The sequence below is a fragment of the Ochotona princeps genome, chromosome 9, assembly GCF_030435755.1.
Source record: "Ochotona princeps isolate mOchPri1 chromosome 9, mOchPri1.hap1, whole genome shotgun sequence".
NCBI lineage: Eukaryota > Metazoa > Chordata > Mammalia > Lagomorpha > Ochotonidae > Ochotona > Ochotona princeps.
This window is the reverse complement of record NC_080840.1, coordinates 6792783-6811894: the sequence shown is the minus strand read 5'-3', so window position 1 is coordinate 6811894 and position 19112 is coordinate 6792783. Positions and strand designations below refer to the sequence as shown.

The 19112-nt window shown below is 46.7% G+C and overlaps 1 protein-coding gene across 1 annotated transcript in view; it reads left to right on the top strand.

Moving 5' to 3' along the window:
• The window catches only part of TG (thyroglobulin), a 205445-nt gene that overhangs the window by 76184 nt on the left and 110149 nt on the right, over nucleotides 1-19112 (top strand). The window contains exons 30-35 of the mRNA XM_004580737.2: nucleotides 2855-2992; nucleotides 4148-4324; nucleotides 7111-7222; nucleotides 7846-7925; nucleotides 8146-8289; nucleotides 16166-16228. Coding sequence (XP_004580794.2) covers nucleotides 2855-2992; nucleotides 4148-4324; nucleotides 7111-7222; nucleotides 7846-7925; nucleotides 8146-8289; nucleotides 16166-16228 — 714 coding nt within the window. The remainder of the gene's footprint in view (nucleotides 1-2854; nucleotides 2993-4147; nucleotides 4325-7110; nucleotides 7223-7845; nucleotides 7926-8145; nucleotides 8290-16165; nucleotides 16229-19112) is intronic.

Below are 19112 nucleotides of genomic sequence, written 5' to 3'. Positions count from 1 at the left end.
TTATCCTGGGTCCCTTCTGCACCACTGTCAGGCAACTCACCTTTCTGATCTTTGTCCAGTATGAGTGAGCTGACAAATCAGCCTCTCAAACAAATTTCTAGTTCAAATTTATCTGCTGCCCATCATTACCTTCCTGCCTGACACAAGTGTAGGCTGAAAACTCCCCAGGAGGAAGTAAAAGAGAGCACCTCCCCCAACCCTTACTACTGTCCCTAAGCCGCCTGGGTGCCAGGCCTTGGATTCAGTGCTACAGAAACCTGTCTGCCCCAGTGTTACAACTGCTGGTTGGTTTTGCCAAGGAACACTCTGAGCTTAACGTGCTTCGTTATCCCTGGTCAAACCCATCTAGGGCTAAGTAAGCAGCAGTGCCAAAATTCAGTCCATGGCCGGTTGACTCTGCAGTCCAGGTTCTTGTGGGACACCAGCCACCTGCCAGGCACAGACCACGTGGACTTGTGCCTTGAGGTCTACCTAACCGGTCCAGCAGAGAAGATGGGCTTTGTTTTGATCAAACTGAAGAACAGACCTCTTATTTCCTCAATATTTTTCTATTGGGAGATTTTATATAAAAGAAGTCAGATTATTCAGCTTCTCTAGGAAAAAAAAAAAAAAAAACAGAAAAATTTGGCAACACCAGTTGCCAATTCCCACTTGGTAATTATCCTCCAAGCTGAGCTGAGCTGTCTGCAGTTCCAGGGCAGCTGTGTAGTTTGTCCCAGTCCCCTCTAGGACCCTGCCCTCCTGCCCAGATCAGGGCATTTGTTTCCATGACTCCCAATCTTGGTGGTGTCCTTCTTGGGTCACTCTGCACTCATGACAAGGCAAATGTGAATAAGTTGTGGGTGCTTGGGAGCATTCTGGTAAAGTCACCATCACACACTTTGTCAGAGACCCAATGTGCCTGATTCCTACAACAGCTGCTCCTGACCCCTCCTCCCTAGAAGGGGAACTTGGTCTCTGCCCAACACCTTGGTGCAGCTCAGGGTGGCCAGACAAAACTCAGCTTGAGTTTCCCTTTCTCATACCAGCTGAAGGGGATCATTTCCCTGATCACACAACCAGCTGAGGAGGATCAGGTGCCTGCAGGAGAAATCCCATTGCACCAGGGCTGGGGTAGTTCCAGGGCTCACTCACCTGACTGTGCTTCTCAAGGCTGTGGGAATGAGCTCTCTGATTCAAATCCCATCAAGGAATTTCATGTATCAGTTACTGCCATCAGTCTGGGCGGTTGAGGTAAGCCCTTGGGAAGCCATGGGAGCAACCTCTTCTGGCAAGCCCTGTCCCAGCCTCCTTGCCTTTAAAGTGCATGCAAAGTCTGAGGAGACACAAAGAGGAACTGGGTGCTTCCTAAGACAGTGAGAAAATAAAGTGACCACACAGCGCAGTCATCCATCCTGTGGGTGATGGTGAGCAGAGGCTGTGTCCTTGGCTTCCACAGCCTCGTGCCAGCCATGGTGCAGCTATGTGGCAGAGGCAAAACAGGCAGAGGTGCTGAAGGCAGGAGTGTTGTAGAAGGAGGATGCAAGGTGGCTTGTAGGAGTCAGGCTTTCCAGAGGAACTTAGGAGTTTCCAGAGGCTTCCAGGGGACACTTGGGCAAAGGTGATCTGGGTAAGAACGTCTGTGCCAGGACTCTGAGGACAAATATGGTTGAGTGAATGTAACTGTGCCTTTAGAGGCAGTCTGTGCTCTCCCTGAGCTCTGACCTTGGGACAGGCATGTTTCAGTCACAATGGACACATGAACTGGACCTTGTATGAATAGGTACCAGGCAGCTTCCAAAAGGGCCATGAAGCAAACTGGTCTTTTGGATCTCTGCCCGCGACAAATTTCTCTTCTCGTCAGTTGCTCACCAAGCTCTTGTCCCCTTTGCTGGTTATTGTTAGTGAGGGAGCTCAACACAGAGGTCCTTGTTTTGCAAAGCTTGGAAGGTGGGCTGCTGAGAAGTACCCCAGCACAAGGCACAGCCCAAGGCACATGGGCAGTGCAATGTCCCTTATTGCAGAGCCCTGAGCTAAGGGACCCTGCATATATGTCCTGGCTCTTCTGATGTATGTTTTACCATCTGGAGAGACAGAAATCTTGCAAGATTTAAAGTTTTTCCCTATGGGCCTGGTTGCTGAGGTCCTCAACCCTGGGGAACCTCTTCAGAGAGTCACAACATCACAGCTGGAGGGAATGTGATTGGTCCTTGAAGCCTGATTAGCATCATGGAGTAAGTGGGAGATTTAATGATTGTGTGTCAATATAGGGGTGGGCATGAACAGTGACATGGGGATGAGCCAGAGGTGTTTGCACGTTGCTGGCATGTCGCCAAGCAATCAGAAATGAGCTTCAAATGCAGGTGGATCCCCGACTGAGAAAAGCTCTCGGACTGGTGAACATGTCAGGGAATGGAGGCAGCTAGAGCTCTGAGCTGGAGATTTACACCTGACACAAGGAAAATTCAGAAACACGAAGGCTAAGAAGAGACAGGCTGAACAGCACTGCTGCCTAATGTTGGGGTGTGTGTCCTGTCATCAGCACAGAGGGGTGCAGTGCTGGAGAAACACTGGGCAGAACTCTCATGGGGAAAGGTCTGGCCGTGAATACACAAGGGGGCCAGAGAGCTCCCATGGTGTCTTCCTGCCTTCCAAATCAATATTCCAGGTGTCTCAATTCCAAAAATTACAGGGCTTCCTGGGCCCTTCAGAACCCTTCCTGCCTTCCCCAGTCCTCAGCCCTGTTGACTTCAGAACTAGTCTGACAGCCTTAAGAGGTCCTCTCTGGCTCTTTTTGTCTACCTACATTACTTTCTCTTGCATATTTACTGCGATGACAAGGGAAGAGGAAGTTGATGTTGTCTCTCTTTTTCAGGTTTGACAGGAGAACTTTTCTCGCCTGTGGACATTAACCGAGTTGTTATCAATGGAAGCCGATTCCTGCCCAGTCAACAGCACTGGCTTTTCAAACACCTATTTTCAGCTCAGCAGGCAAACCAGTGGTGTCTTTCTCGTGAGCATCCTTGGACCTTATGCTTTTTCTTCTACACCATGTGGTCAGACATCAAAGGACAAATTTAACAACTCCAAGGACACAGCTCAGACCAAGCCCAGTGACGTAACTCAGTGTTGACTATGCTTAGTGCAGCACATGATATCTGAGGACATTTCAAAAAGTTCATGAAAATTGCATGCTATAAAACACTTCATGGATTTAAAAACTTTTAAAGTAGTCTTTTAATTTTACTTTTCCATGACCTTTTTTGTTTATGAAAAAGACACACACACATACACACACGTGCTCACATACACACACAGCACTTCCATGTGTTGGATCCTTCTCCAAGGCTCACAATAGCCAAGCCTGGACTGGAACTTGGAATTCAATCCATGCCTCCAATGTAGGTGACAGAAAGCTAGTACCTGAGCTTTTACTGCTGTCCCAGTGGGCCTGAGTTAGAAGGTGGAGCCAAAACTCTAACCTGGGTACACCAACCTTTGAGCTAAGTGTCTACTTCAGGGTTTTCCATGAATTCTCTGAAATTCTCTAATAGAAGAAAGATAGGACATAACTCCTATCTTTAAGAACTGTACAGTACAGTTAACCTTAATTTTCATCCCAAAATCTGTCATCCATTCATTTGTTTGTCTATCCACCCATCCATTTGTTCTATCCATCCCATCAATCCCAGCCATCCACCCATCCTTTGCCCAACAGGCAGTTGTTGAGTGTTCATTATATTCTAGGTCCTGGGTTTGATTTTGGAAATGAAAAAAATGAAACCAAAACAAGGAAAAACAAGCAAATGAATAAAACATATTCCTTGCTCCTGGCCACTCACATACACCAGTGACAAAGGGGGCAGGTGAATCATTCAGAACGTTCACAGTTTTAATAGCCCCGCCGCCTCTGGCCTGTAGATCCTGACTGTACCTCCTGTAGTGTTAAGTCTGAAATATCGCTCACCCCATTCAGATGCTACCTTTATTTACAGCATCTGCCTAGCTAACAGAACACCAGTGTTTTTCTTAGTCCTTCCACATCATGTGATCATGTTCTGGGCCTCCACTTTGCCTAGGAAGAGCCTCTTCAAGGCATTTTCCCCTAGATGTCATTGGACTTGAAGGCCTCCCAAGGACTAACACCCAGTGCTCTCTTTACCTGTAGGTTGTGTCCAGGAACCCCTTTTCTGTCGGCTTGTGGATGTAACAGAGACTGAGCCCTTGTACTATACCTGCACTCTCTACCCAGAAGCCCAGGAGTGTGATGACATCATAGAATCCAACAGCTGGGGCTGCAGGCTTGTTCTGCCCCACAGGCCCAACGCCTTGTTCCAGAAGAAAGGTGAGCATTGGAGGATTCTGTGTCAGCCTGTGTGTGTCGATTACAGGTTTCTCAGTAGGATAATCAGTTATTTCCAGTAGGCTTCTGGTTCTGTGAGTTTGGAAATATTAAGACTAATTTCTCCCTCTCAGAATTGAGTTATCTATGTTCCTTATAAAGGTGGAAAACTGCTTTAAAATGCCTAGAGTCAACCATTGGGAATAATTCTACTCTGGAGTGTCAACAGAAAAAGCTGCTGCAGGTGCATGGGTCTGTGGGAACCACACCTGGCTCCTTAATATAGATGAGCTCAGCAGTAACTGGCTTTAACAAGATACCTTTATTATTATTATTATTGTTAATTATTTTGCATTATGTGACAGTTTCATAGGCTCTGGGAATCCACCCCTCCCCACGCCCCTCCCCCCTGGTGGATTCCTCCACCTTGATGTAGTATTACAGTTCAAATTCAATCAAGATTCTTTCCTTGCAAATGTATACCAAGCGTAGAGTCCAGCTATTTATTGTCCAGATGGGTTGAACAGTTTCTTGAGGAGACCATTTCTGGTCTGAAGTTAGAGCTGGTAGAATATCATCCCAGTCAATTAAGAGTCCCAATATAACATCAACAGCAATTTGCAACATTATGGAATTGACATGGTTGTGAGTAACCAGTATGCTAAAAAAAAAAAAAAAAGCAAGTTCTTAACCACAACCTATGATTAGCTCATTGACATTTCAATTTTAGTTTATATACAGGACCGGCTGCTATATACCTTAAAATGGCTATAAGGTACCATTCAGCTGTCTCGTGTCTATTTCATTTTAGTATTTAGCCATTTGTTGTGTTGAAGTATAATTTTGCTGATCTTGGCAGATTTTAGGGTAATCTAGACTGGCTTGTAACTCTAACAAGACATTTGTCGACATTTAAGGTGCAGAACATTTTTTTTGGGGGGGGGAGAGTTGTGCAGGGAAATCCCCAACACCATGGTGAGGAGTGACTAATCTTTGTGTCCCACCCAGTGAGGCATGAGCCAATCCGCGCCAGCTCTTCCTGTTGGATTCCAAGCTCTACTTTTTGTTGTTTGTCTATTTATTTTAGGTTTTTTTAGTTTGTATGGTTGTTTGTTTGCTATGAGGGGTTTTCAGAGCGATCCCGATGGTCATTGTGAGGGAGAGTGGAGGTCCAGAGGTTGGAGTCAGGCTCGGACCAGAGAAAGCTCTCCTCCCTGGTCCCGAAGGACGTTTATTGTTCTTCTGTTTGTGCGGACCGCTCAGGGCTTCTGGTTGTCTTTCCGATGATGTTGGTTTCTGCACGGTAGTGTTTGGACTTCTTCCATCCCCTGCGGAAGCTCCGGTTGGGGGTGGGTGACCTCAGAGTACTCGGCCTCCGAGGGCATCCAATTCCCTGTGGCCTCCTAGGCAGTTGGGATGTAGTCCTTGTTGCTCGTATTAATAGTTTGTGGTGAAGTTCTGGGAGTCTTCATGGTTGGGATCCAAGCTTCCTCCTTACCACCTGCTCCACTCTGGAGTGCCCTCCTGCTCCACGCACATGACCTCAACCAGATACCTTTTAAAAAAGACTTATTTATTTATTTGACAGGCAGAACCTACATCTCCCTGCTGTAGGTTCACTCTCTAAATGGCTGCAATATGCAGGATTGGGCCAGTTTAAAACCAAGAACTTGGAATGTCATCTGAGCCTCCCATGGGGGTGACAGGGGCCGAGATACTTCTGCTGCTTTCTTGGATGCACTAGCAGAGAGCTCAATCAGAAGCCAAGACAACAACTAGTACTGTTACGTGAAATACCAGCAGCATCATATGCACTTGCACAATCCACTGCACCACATCACCAGTGATGCACTTCTATTTTCCTGTGTTTTTGTCACCCTGTAACTCTCTATCTTCCTGACCTGTTGCCATCCTTGTTTCTGGTCCTGTCTGCTTTGCTGGGGCTTTCTCAGCTACAGGTGCCTTTTGGTTTTTCACGCTGATATGAAGGAGGTCCCCAGGCTGATTGGAAAGCTCTGAGCACATGGTGGCAGCCTGTCTACTGTAGGTTTCTCTGTGGGACAGATTGGCTAGCCCACCCTTAGGTTTTTCTCCAGAAAAATTTTTCAATAACTTTCCTGGACCATAATCCTAGATGCTAGTGATACAGTTGCCAGGAAAGGTTGGATAGTAGGGAAGGCTTACTGTTCACCATGTAGGCTGACTTGGGAGAATCTCTTACTTGCACTGTGCTGCTCGTGACATTCTTTCTGCCTGAAGCATGGGAGAGACCTTCTGTCTACCCTCTGTAAGCCTCCTGCCCTTTTCCATGCTGGGGATGGCACTGGCTGGAAGAAGAGGTGTGGCATGTGGTAAACCAAGTGTACCATGCATAGATTCTCAGCAGCTCCTTCTGGTTTAGGCACCTGTACTCCCAGCTTTGCTGATTGCTACACTTACTGGCATTTCGAAAGGAATCTAGAGCTGCTTTTGGGTTCCTCCCATGGGAAAAAAATGGAGTTGTCTTTTTGGGGATTCATTAAGCCAGTTTTTCTACTCTGTGGCTTAACAGATTTTATTGCTATGGTCTCCTCTCCTACTAGCTTCGCATGTATGAATTTGTGCCACTACAGGAATTTCCTTACTGTTATTTTAGTCAGATTAGGAATAGCAGCCAAGAGTGACCCAAGTTGAACATTCTGTGTTTGGAAGCTGTCACTCTGTGTTTTTGCTCCCTTGGCCTTATAGGTTCATGGACAAAGGTGCCTATTTATTTAAATAACACCATTTTGTTTTCTCCTTTCGTATAGTTACACTGGCAGATAAAGTGAAAAACTTCTACATGCGCCTGCCATTCCAAAAAGTGTCGGGGATTTCCATTAGAAGCAAAGTACCCATGTCTGAGAAATCTGTTTCCAATGGGTGAGTTGTTTTAATCACAGCTCTAGTGTCTATTACTAAGACCACTCTACTTCTATGGAGAAGATGACACAAGGCAGAAGATAAAAACAAAAGTAAAAATAAGTCTTATAGAACCCAAAAGGACTGGGGATTTTGATAATGAGAAGGTTACAACATCTAAGCCTTAGCTAAGATAAATTCCTATTATTCAATCCATTCTACTAAGAAAGGAGAAATATTGAACTATGCCTGGTCAGTTAATAGAAATTATCAAGCATGCCAATGAACTTGATCTTCAGAGCCTCCTGGTGCTCTATTCAAGAGGGTTTAGAACCAGGCCTTGGGTTAGCTTGGCCTGGAGCATGGCATGTGATAAGCACAGGATAAGCACAGGATACATGTTTGCTGAATGGCTGAGTGATGGAAAGAAGCATGGTGAGATGACATTCCTGAGAAAGGAGTAAGGAGTATTGTCTTCAGAAAGGACCTCATTGCTAGGGGACAGGTTGTTTGGAGTGTGTGTTGGTCCGGTGCCTCAGTTTTAGGCAGACATGAAGAAAGTGGTCCCTGAAGCAGGAATGACCCCGGAGTCCCTAAGGCCAGCTGCAGAAGCTCTCAGACCGCTATTTCTCTTCTCACACCAGGTTCTTCGAATGTGAGCGACTCTGTGACACAGACCCGTGCTGCACCGGCTTTGGCTTTCTGAATACTTCCCAGTTAAAAGGTGATCATGGCGACGGCCCCCCTCCCTGTATCCTCAGCAGTCTAGGGGGGCACAGTCTCCACTGCACTCTTACTTGGCCCCTGGTTCCTCAAGGTGAACAGGGCTGATCTTCATGTCTACTGAGCAATCAGCTTGCTCAACTTCTCTCATTCTGCTAGTGTCTTCTGGTACTTAGCTTCCTGCTCATAGCTGGGTTTTTTTCCCCATTTTCTTTTTCCAGGAGGGGAGGTGACATGCTTAATCCTTAACAGCCTTGGCCTTCAAACATGCAGTGAGGAAAATGGAGGGGCCTGGCGTATTTGGGACTGTGGCTCTCCAGACACGGAAGTCCGCACCTATCCCTTTGGCTGGTACCAGAAGCCTAGTAAGTGCCTTCCTCCCTACAGCTCCGTGGCCTTCTTCACTAGTCTCTGTCACAACCCAGCATTGGGTGAGGAAGGATGTTAGCCATGATATAGTGGTTATAAGCAACAAAAACTGATTCTGCTTAACACAAGTTAATCAGCTGGAAGGCTGTTCATTGACTCAAAGGAAAGATGGTGCCGAATTGCTTCCTGAAGTGAAAATGGGTCAGCTCCATGGATGATATTTAGTTTGAAGAGTGGACAACTTCAGTGTGCCACAATCATCAGTGATTTTTCTTTTGTAGTCAAACCTTAAAGTTAAGGGGGTGTTTGGCCTTGCTCGGGCTAAGACAAAGAAATAGCAAGGGTGCTGTTGCATATAGGAAAGCCCAACAAATACCTCCAAATTCCCATATTTTTCTCATCTTGTCAGTTAATCAGGATAATGTAGTCCATTGCAGTCTCAGAAAGAGACATAAATACAACCAGAGTGCACTTGACAGGATCAATGCAAGAAGGAATTCCTGGTATAGCGTTTGTTGGCCCAGAGTGGAGCCTTGAAGTGTGCTGGTTCTACCTTGACACATATTGGGATCTCAATTTAAACCTGATGGAGGAATTAATGAGTGAATGGCCTTGGGATGTGACAGAATCCACTGTTCTCCGTGGAGCATTCTTCAGGATCTTTTCTGCTCTGCTGTCTGCTAGAGTGTTTGTTTCCAAGCAAGTTGGACCATTTGCTCAGTTTCTCCATCAGTAGGCAAGGGAGTGAGACTCACTGTAGCACTATCTTCTGTTTTGAGTGTTTCAGTTTGGATAGACTCATGGAACTGCAGGTGACTAAGTGGAGGCTAGATGTCTCTATGTGTGTCCCAGAAGCACGCTCACAGAGATGCCTCAGCTCCTGAAAGCTTGAAATCCCCATCTTAGGACTCCAAGGGGAAAGCTGAGCTGTGTCTGCAGTCTCTTCCATCAGTGACCTCCTTCAGTTCAGAGTCAGTGTAAGACAGGTGCTGGACTTTTCTTGGTACTTGCTCTGGAAATGAATCATGCAAACTCTGATCTAGAAGGTGTCTTAGGATGTCTGCAATGGAGAGCCCCACATCCTTCACATCGTCCATCACAGCACTCCCACCCCTTCCCTTTTCAATGTTGTACTTCCCTTAAGGGGCTGGATAGTAGGATGCTCAACATGCTGTCTGCTGGATTTCCCCTAACTCAGATGACTAACAAGCAATTGGTTCATAAATTAAAGAAGACAAAGACTAACAGACCCAAGTCTTGGTGATTTGGCTTCCTGTTCCAGAGCTGCCTCCAACCTGAAAGGGCCACCCCAGGCTCCTAGGCAGATCTTGCCCTGGGTGCTCCTTCCTGAGTCCACCAGTCTCCTCCAGCTTCCTCCACTGCAGGACAGGTTGTTTTGGAGTTGATCATTAGCAGGTTGAACACAATCTTCCCGCTGGTATCTGGCTTCAGTATCCTGTGACTTGATGTGAAATCACTCCATTGACTTTTAGTTTAATCCTAAGTTATTGACTTACTGTAGCAAAAGAAACAAACAAACAAACAAACAAACAAACAAAAAACCAATTTAGGATTGTATAATGCAGCATACAGTCTTATTGGGTTTATGTTTTGAAAAAGCTGCTATTACAGTCTGCTCACTTTAAGTCCCAGGGGCTTGGAGGAGAGTGTGTCTGCATAGGATGCTGATCCTAGGGTCAAGCTCTGGGTGTTTAGCTGTTAACCTGTCACTGCTTCCTTTTACCTCCTCACCCCACCCAAGTCTGAATAATGTCATTTTTCCATCTTCATATGACTCATGGAAGAGCTGGGGGAAATTATGGAGTAATTTATCTATTCAGAAGCAAAATGGGCACGAGACCAGAGTGCTAGAGCATCTTTACAGGCATTGGCAAGGAAATGAACCCACAGAGTTCATTGTCCCCACCGCCTCCATCCACTCTCTTTCTCTTCATCTCACTGCCCAGACCACTCACTTTTTCCAATGTGTATTCTTTGGGGTCATGCTGGGGACTCGGAAGCTTTGACCAGAAACTGCAGGGCAGGAAATTCTGAAGATTCACAGGGGAGTTCTCGTGCCACCAGCTCCGGCTGAGTGTCGGTCATGCTCGGGCGCCTGCGCCTCCCTTCAGCAGGCTCTAGCTGTGTACCCGGCTGCCTGCCCAACATTCTCTGGGTCCAAGTTCTACATCCATCATCTACTTGCTCTATGACGTTGGGCAGTGACTTAAGCTTTTTGAACCTCTATGTCCTTATCTGGTGCTGGTCTGGGGACTGAATGATTCCTGTTTTGCCACACTCACAGGCTAAAGTAGAGTTGCTAATCACAAATGAACTGCTCTCATGTGGAATCCCATACATGGTGAGGCTGAAAGCTTGGGGGGTTTTATGGAATGCACTGAGATTTACTGGACATGGAGAATCCTAAGTTTAATGAGATGCCATTATTTTACGTAGATGCAACCTAGAGAGGGGAACAGGAACCTGTGTGATCAACTACAGCATACTGGGCTGAGTACTAGAATGAGTTGTGCATGAAATGCTGTGTTCATGAAGAGCTAGCAGGAAGTCTACTTGGCTTGGGTATGGTGAATGTCTGCTGACAGCTCCTCCAGCCCTTCCTGTCCTCTGACTCCTTGGTCTGCCTCCAGCCATCTCTCACAGACCTAGAGCCATGGAGATGTCCTAGAAGGCAGCCTTCTAACACCGTGTGCTGCCTGCTTTCAGTGGGAAAGTAGAGGAAGAAAAACTGATTCAGTTGAGGTGCATCTCTCATTCTCCACCCATGGCCCCAGTAGGAAATATCTTGGATGCACATGGCAGATTGCCACTCTGGTGCAAGAGGTTTAAAACAGAAGAGAAAGGCTGGCTGTTAGAAAGCTGTGGTGACAAGCTGTAGTGTGATTCTCCATTGAGTAGGACAAAGTCTCTGTCTCTTTATAATCTTCGTTAGAAAAGGGTGGGATAGAGATAAGTCAGACTAGACAGTGAAAAAGAACCTCATTAAAGATTGGCTTCATAGTTAAACTGTTCTCCCGGTTGGATCTTGTTGACATGTACAAACTATTATTTGATTTGTGAGATCATTCGAACCAAAACTTACTCATTAACTGGGAGCTGAACACTGGTTTGGCTTCCAACTCTGTATTCTCTAGTAGACAAAACTACTGCTGGAACATCTCAGCACAGAAGCTAATTCTGTGACCTCTTCTCTCATCCTTATCTGGGTATGAGCTAGGGAAGAGGAGCTACTGGACCTGAAACTTGAAGAGTGGACGGGATCCTTGTTTTTACCTCTCAGTCAAAGTGGAACACCAGACATCAAATTTTATCAAGAAGTTCTGATGAATTTCAGAACTAGAACTTGGCCTTGCTCTGGAAGCATGGTTTGATCTACTGGGAAGCTACCACTAGGTACCACATGCCAGACACCATGGGGATACAAAGAGTAGAAGTCTGCTTGCCAAAGGCTGACCATTTGGCAAAGGACAAAGAGGTGGCAGAAAGGGAACCCTTCTTAAACTCTTAGCATATGCCAGACACAATTCAGAAGTGCTTTGCCTACAACACGTTATACCCCTAAGGAGAGGGTGCTTTCCCATGCCCATTCCCTGTGTGTTTGAAGATTCATACTGCCCATGGCTTGTGCTGCAGGATCTTTTGGGGGCGGAAGGGAAGTGCTTTTCCAGAGCATGAAGAGGAGGCAAGGAATTGTGTTTGATGGTGGATTATGCAGAAGTGGCACTTGGGGTGATGCTTGGTCAGAGGCACAGGGGAGAAGAATGAAAGAGTAGCAGCATGTGCCTGCCTGTGATGGGCAGCCAGGTATAGAAATGAGGGAACCAGGGTTCCTGCTTTCCCAGATCTCAGGGCCTCACTGGTGAAGACCTACACAGGGAAGCTTGCAGCATGAACTTTCTATTCCAACTCTGTTTCTAGAACAAAGGACCGAGCAGTCACCCAGAATCTAGGAGGAGAAAGGCGCACAATGGGAACTCCCAAGAGGAGGACACCAGGGAGAGTGTGTCCATGGCTGTGTTCAAGTGCACAGAGGATCCTGTGAATCTCAGCACAGACTCACAGAGTCACACAAGCCTCTCCGAGTGCCAGTGTGGCTGTTTGCAGCCCCTTCCAGGGAGCAGAGGGGCCTGGGTAGAAGTTCAGGGAAAACATTGCTCTAGTAGTGTCCCAGAACACAGGGAGCCTCAGAACAGGCTGCTAGGGCACTGGGATCTTCTGCTTTTGGAAGAGACTGAGGGCTGGCTGGCTGTCTGTCCAGAGCTGGGCACTGCCTGTAGGGAGGTGAGGTCTTTGGTTTGTTTACAGAGTGATTTTGACTTCTAAGTAAACCGATCAAAACCTCACAATCCCCTTCCTCTGCTACGTGAAGGTGCTAAGAACCTACTGCAGCCCCAGATACAGGAGGGGAATCTGGGAAGGGAATGCCAAGCTCTCGGGACTGCGCCTCTCTGCAGGCTGCAAGGAGACTCTGTGTGCAGGGGCCCTGCTCCGTGACTGTGCACTCCAGCTGTCAGCAGCCTTCTCATGCCGGTCACCAAGCACAGAGCATGCTCTACACACTCAGGTGCCATTGCCCATGCAGTGTCTTTACTTCCCTAACTTGTGAGATAGGGGCCTGATGTTGCCCAGTTTAGTACTTGCTGCCAACTGTTTAACATCTGGACTGGCAAATGTGAGGGTGAGAGATGTTTGTCACTAACCAAACTCCTGACCCAAAATGTATGGTCTCTGTTCTCCCACACCAACCCATTCTCCACCCTCTGGAAACCAACTGTGTCCAAGAACTCCGTTCAGTTCTGACCCTGACTCCCTGCAGTCTCCACAGGACTGGCCCCTATTTTAGACACCAGTCATAGCCCCGGGCTCCTGTACTTAATGACCAACTGGCTGCCAGTTGGGGAACCTCTGAACCCTGTCCTCTATTTGGTAATTTACTAGAGTAGTTCACAGAACTCAGGAAATAGTTATTTTGCCTTCCTGGTTTATTACAGCAGTTACACTTCAGGAGCAGCTGAGTGGAAGAGATGCATTCAGCAAGGTAGGTTGGGGGGCTGGAGCTTCCATGCCTCCCCAGGGTACATGCTCACCCAGTTACTTCATGTGTCCAGCAACTCAGGAGCTCTACAAACCTGCTAGTATAGGGAGGTCAAGGAGACTCCATTACCTACGTGTAAGTGAATAACTCATTGACCATTGCTGAATAAACTCCAGCTCTGCTGTTTTTGGATCCCTAGAGGTAGAGGATGGACTGAAATTTCCAGCCCTCTGACAGTTAGGTCATGGGGTTTAGGGCCACTAGCCTCATCACAGAGCTACTGGGGAGGCCCTAGCTACTGGTCATCTGGATTAGGGTACAAGGAGACAGTTTAGTACCCCCAGAGTTCCCAAAAAGGTAACAGAAACAGAAACTCTTATGCCAGAAACAAAATGCATTAACAAATCTGGAAGGCAAAAGATGCTTCTATCACCCCTGCTGCTTATGAAATTCATAGGCTTTCAGGAGCTCTGTGCCAAGAGCCAGGATGAAGAGCAAACGTACCTGTTATATCACAATGTCAAAAAGTGTTTACCATTTGCCATGGTGGGAATTGACCCATGAGGGTCAATTTCAAGGTCAGCTTGCAGCTGAAAGCAGAGCTGGGGAGAAGCAGGCACAACTGGCTGAGGGAGACAGTGTGAGCTGGCTCCAGCACACGCCTCCCATATCTAGGAAGGTTAGGGTTCATCTGTAGTCTGTTTAAGAAGTGTTAATTAGCTGAGTACTTTCCCCTGGATTTTTCAGTAGGATTTTTCAAAGTTCTCATCAGAGCTCTTAGTCTTCCGAAGGACTTCTGAGCTCCAAATCCCCACAAAGCTGATCGAGAGTCCTCAAAAGCTCAGAAAGTTCAGGCTAATAGCTCCTGTTGAGCCCATCGCTTTCACTGGCAGCACTGTGTGATGCATGCTTTGCTGAAATGCAATGCATGTGCGACAATGTTCTGAGCAGATCTGCTCTGCGGTTCACCCAAAGAATCAGATAGTTACACAGTTTCCAATTTTCCATCAGTGTTGCAGAAATGTGTCCTGTGCAAACTGAGCTGACTCCTAATCAAGAGGGATGGGTAGAAGCAACATTGTAGCTTTCAAGGGCAATACCATTTCAATGAGCCCTCCCTGAAGCCACACTGTTCTCTGAGGCTTTTGCTGTCAGAATCCCTTTCAGGAAGGACAGGCATTTATAAATTGATATCCATGACACAGGGCAGCATGTGACGAGTGTGCAGTGGAGCATGAAGGGTGGCTACTAGGAAGCACAAGTGATGTGTGTGGAGCTCACAGGGTGAGGGAGGACAGTACCCTTAGCTCAGGGCTTCCTAAAGCCCTCAACTAGCATCGTCACCTCAGAGTGTGTTTAAAATACGTGTCTCTGGCCCTGCATCACACCTGTAGATACAGACTGTCTGGGGTGGAGTCCCACAAGGTTTCTGTTACCGAGCCATCTGCATGATTTAATGAGGGCAAAAGTTTGAGAATCAGGGCCTTCCAATGATGGTAGCAGGAAAAGACGTAATAAACTTGAAAGGGAATCATTGAAGGAGACAGGTGTGAGAAGTCCCAGGTGGGGACCCTGGGGACCAGAATGGAGCAGGACTATGACCCCAGCCTTTCCATAGGCATAGACATGGATAAGAGAAAATTATAAGGCTGTGTCATTATGAAAAGACAATATTAAGCATGACCGATGGCCAGCATTTATTGAGTACTTACTGTACACCAAAAACGATACTTACATCAAATCACTGATACCTCATAACCTTGAGGCCTATTATCATCCTAACTTTATAGGAAATTGGGGATAGACAATTTGTCGCTTCCTCAAGATCACATAGCAGCAGAGTGGCCAAGCGAGTCTTGCCCTGGGCCACTGAACCCAAAGACCCTCTTGTGAGCACAGATCACACTTCATAGTAGTTCCCTGTGAGCACGGATGTGCTGTGGGCAGCTTTAGTTTTGGAAAAGAGCACAGTGTGGGGTATTTGAAGGCTTAGATTTGTTCAGTATAAGATTTGCTCTTAAAGGAAGAGGAAGGGCAAAGGAGGTAATTAGCATTCATGAACCATCTGTGGGGTCTATGGAGATGGTGTCTGCTTTCATTCTGACATCGATCTGGTTTTACCCATGCTGAAACCGGATGCAGAAGTTAGATAGCTTATCATTGCACATGACTCCTAAGTAACATAATGAGTTCCAATCCAAGCCTGTGCCAAGTCTAGGCTGTCAGCTGATGAGCTCTCATACTGTATCACACATGTCCTTGTCTCCTGCCATCTCACAGGAGATTGTTGAGGCAGGTTGTACCATCCCACTATACAGATGTGGAAACGGAGGCCCAGAAAGGTCAAGCGCATTGCCAGATCATGGATCACTCAGTGATGACGGCAGGTGTTTCTTTGTTTGCCACGTGTTTCTGGCTCTCTGTTCTGTGGCAAGTGGTGGGTCTACATGTCCTCACTCATTGCTTTGATAATGCTGTATAGGCAGTCACAATGTGGGTCACTTGTAGGCAGACATGCAAGAGCAAGATGGAAATTTGCTGCTTGATCTTTGCCCTGAAAATTCTTCCTCAGCTGTGGCCTTGAGGGAAGATGCTGTGGCCAAGAGGAAGAAATTTGCTTCATGGTTGTAAGCTGCTGAGATGAGAGACTCTTTGTTATCTCAGGTACCCTAGCCTATGCCAATTGATACACAGTTCAATGAGTCGGCCTTCAAAGCCCAGTGTGGCCGTTAGCATCTTGTACCTGATTCATGACCCTCCAGCTCTGTGAGAATGAGATGAAGAGAGCTAAAACACTGCCTTTCTCTCCTTTCCAGTTGCTCAAAGTGATGCCCCCAGTTTTTGCCCTCCAGTCACTCTGCCATCCCGCCCAGAGAAGGGTAAGTCTGTTGTCACCTGGATCTTTCTGACAAGAGCCCCTCTGCTTCTTTCTTCCTCCCTTCCCCTTTGTGCCAGTCATTGAGGCCTCCCAGGACTCTCTCACTCGAATCGTTCTGGTTCATTCTGATGATGCATGCATGGAGGGAGGGCAGTGAGGCAGTGCGCCCTCTGTGCAGACATGGAAATCTGCTCAGAGAAATGAACAGGACTGCTCCTCTCATGCAGCTGGTTGGAGGCAGAGTGGGGCCCTTAGCTTAGTTCTTCCAGTTTTTACTCTAAGGATTATTTCACCTGATCTAGGCATGACCTGACTTAAGCAATCCTGGGGCAACATCAAGATGAATGTAACCATCAAGGTGGCCACAAAACACAACACAGATGTTTTTAGTGAGAAAGATTTGGGACTCAGTTATACGTCATACTAAGGCTGACAGCTGAGGTTGAGGCAATAGGTCTGAGGCCAGGAGTCTGTGGCTCTGGCACTGAGGGAGCGGCCCAGATGGAGCTGTTCTGCAGATGGATCATGGCTGTCATAGCAGCCTGTTCCAGGGAGCAGGAAATGGGCAGTGGTGGGTACAGTTGGGGTATGGAGGTGTGGAGGAAGGCAGCAGCTCTGCGTGGGCTACACTGGCCCCTCCTCTATGTCCCTTTGTCAGGAAATGAGAGGTTTGGCTTGGGCTCCAGACGCCACCTGGCTGATGCCTGTAACGTTAATTCCTGGTGAGTGACATGATGTCTGAGGAATTCTAGACACCTGTCATTATGGCTCTGTCTATGGAGACAGAGCGTAGCTCATGTGGGAGAAATTATTTAAAGCCAAAGAGTGGCTGAAAGTATTATAAAAAGAAAAAAGAACACCCTCCATGGGTGCTGTTGCTCTGCCTTGCTCAGTAGCACAGCTGAGTTCAGTGATGGTGTGCATAGGATGACTGTAACTTCCCCCAGTGGTCTCTGCGGAATGTCTGTGTTAAGCACTTTCCATTCACGGTCAAGTGCTTGCTTTCTGAGGTATTGCAAAAACGGCATTGCCATTACCATGTCACAGAGGGTCCAGATGGGGTCCACAGCCCTGAGTACCAACAGGCAGCATAGGTCCGAGCCAGACTGATTTGAACAGATTTTGATCAGGGATTTTGTGCAAACAGTTGAACAAATCAAAAAGTCCCAGAAAGTTTATGATCTCAAAACACAAAGGGAGCAAATGAGGTCATTGGCCCACCTCCACCCACCTGCAATTCCTGTCTCAGAAGCCTGCACTTTCAGATCTTTCCGCAATGGAGGATTTTATCATCCTAGAGTTTTGTGTCTGAATTATGTGACATTTCTGCTGTCCCTCAATGTGTCAGTTCGATGAATGACTGTGGAGTTCCCACTTTGGTGGGTAATAATTTTCCTGATTGTCTACCATCATCTTCTGAATGCAGCAATGTCAACACTTGGGGTTAATACAAAAGAGAATGCTGAATCATTGTGGCCAAGGCAATGTGTACTGCGTGGAGCACTGATGAGCACATAGGTGTACCCTTTCCACATGTCACCTTGTGACCAGCCCTGCCTTCCATGGCATCCAGGATCCCGTGGGCCTCATTTCTGCAGGATATGCAGCAGTCCGTTCTTCACTGGGTTTGCTAACTCACCTCCAGCCCTACTGTAGCCAAACTCTGCTTCCTCTTTGCCATTGTTTCTCCTTCCTTTCACATTGGTCCTCTCTTCCTCCCCATCCAACTTCTCTGTCCTCGTTCTTATCCCTTCCCTTCTCTGCCCGTGCCTGCCTTTCCCGTGCTTTGTCTCTCCTTCCCATTCTTTCCTCACCCCTCTCTTTCTATCCCTCCCTTTCTTCCTCTCTTTCTTTTGCTCTTTTACATCTGGTGGCTTGAGTTTTACTCTTTTTGTAGACATTTGTGGAAGGAGAGAAGAAAAAAACGTGTGTTAACCTAGAAGCAATAATTTAGTGGTTTTTTTCCTTCAAAACTGTGAAACATTTATGCAGATTCATTTTGTGCTTGGCACTAGGCTGAGCATTTGATCCTTAAGAGATGAATGCTTTGATGGTTTGTTGATTATAGAAAATGCAAACCATGTGGAAATAGAGTAGGAGACCACACAGTTATTTCAAAGTCAGTGCGTGTCGTTTAATACATTGGATTCTCTTCCATTTTTCTTTGATTTTTTTCTGTTTGGCCTGAGATAGTTGTAGTCTATTTATAATATTGCAGGTTTGAAAAAGATTTATTTATTTGAAAATCAGAGTTACAAAGAGAGAGGAAGTGTGTGTGTGTGTGTGTGTGAGTGTGAGAAAGAGAGAGAGAGAGAGAGGGAAATCCTCCAATCCCTGGTTTGTTTTCTACATAGTCACAGCAGCCAGAGCTGGCCTCCACACTACTTGGCAGGGAGTTGGATCAGAAGTGGAACAGTGAAGACTCAAATTGGTGCCCACATTGCAGCTGGAAGCTTTGTCTGTTCCCTGCTACACCATATTTACAGTCTCGGTATTGTAATCTTTGTTGCTTCTTAACCTAATATCTCACTGTATGTCTATTTCCAGACTGTTGCCTGTCTGCATGCATGTGAACAAGCCCTCACTCACTCACTGTCTTCTATGCTGCTGCATTTGGTGATCAGCAAACAGAACAGGGCCCCACCATGTTATCAGACACAGCTGTCTTGTCATTATCTGTCCTCTAGTCCATACCCCCAGTTTTGGACATTTGATTTCTATGATTCTCCATTCATCATAATTAATACCATGGTGCCCCAAAGCTCCTCCTGGGTGAAGGGTATTTCCTGCGCCCAGTGGAATTCTTGAGTTCCAGAAATCTATATTTAAAGGCACTAGATCTATGTTGCCAGATGTCTCACATAGCATTTGCTAGTTGCATACTT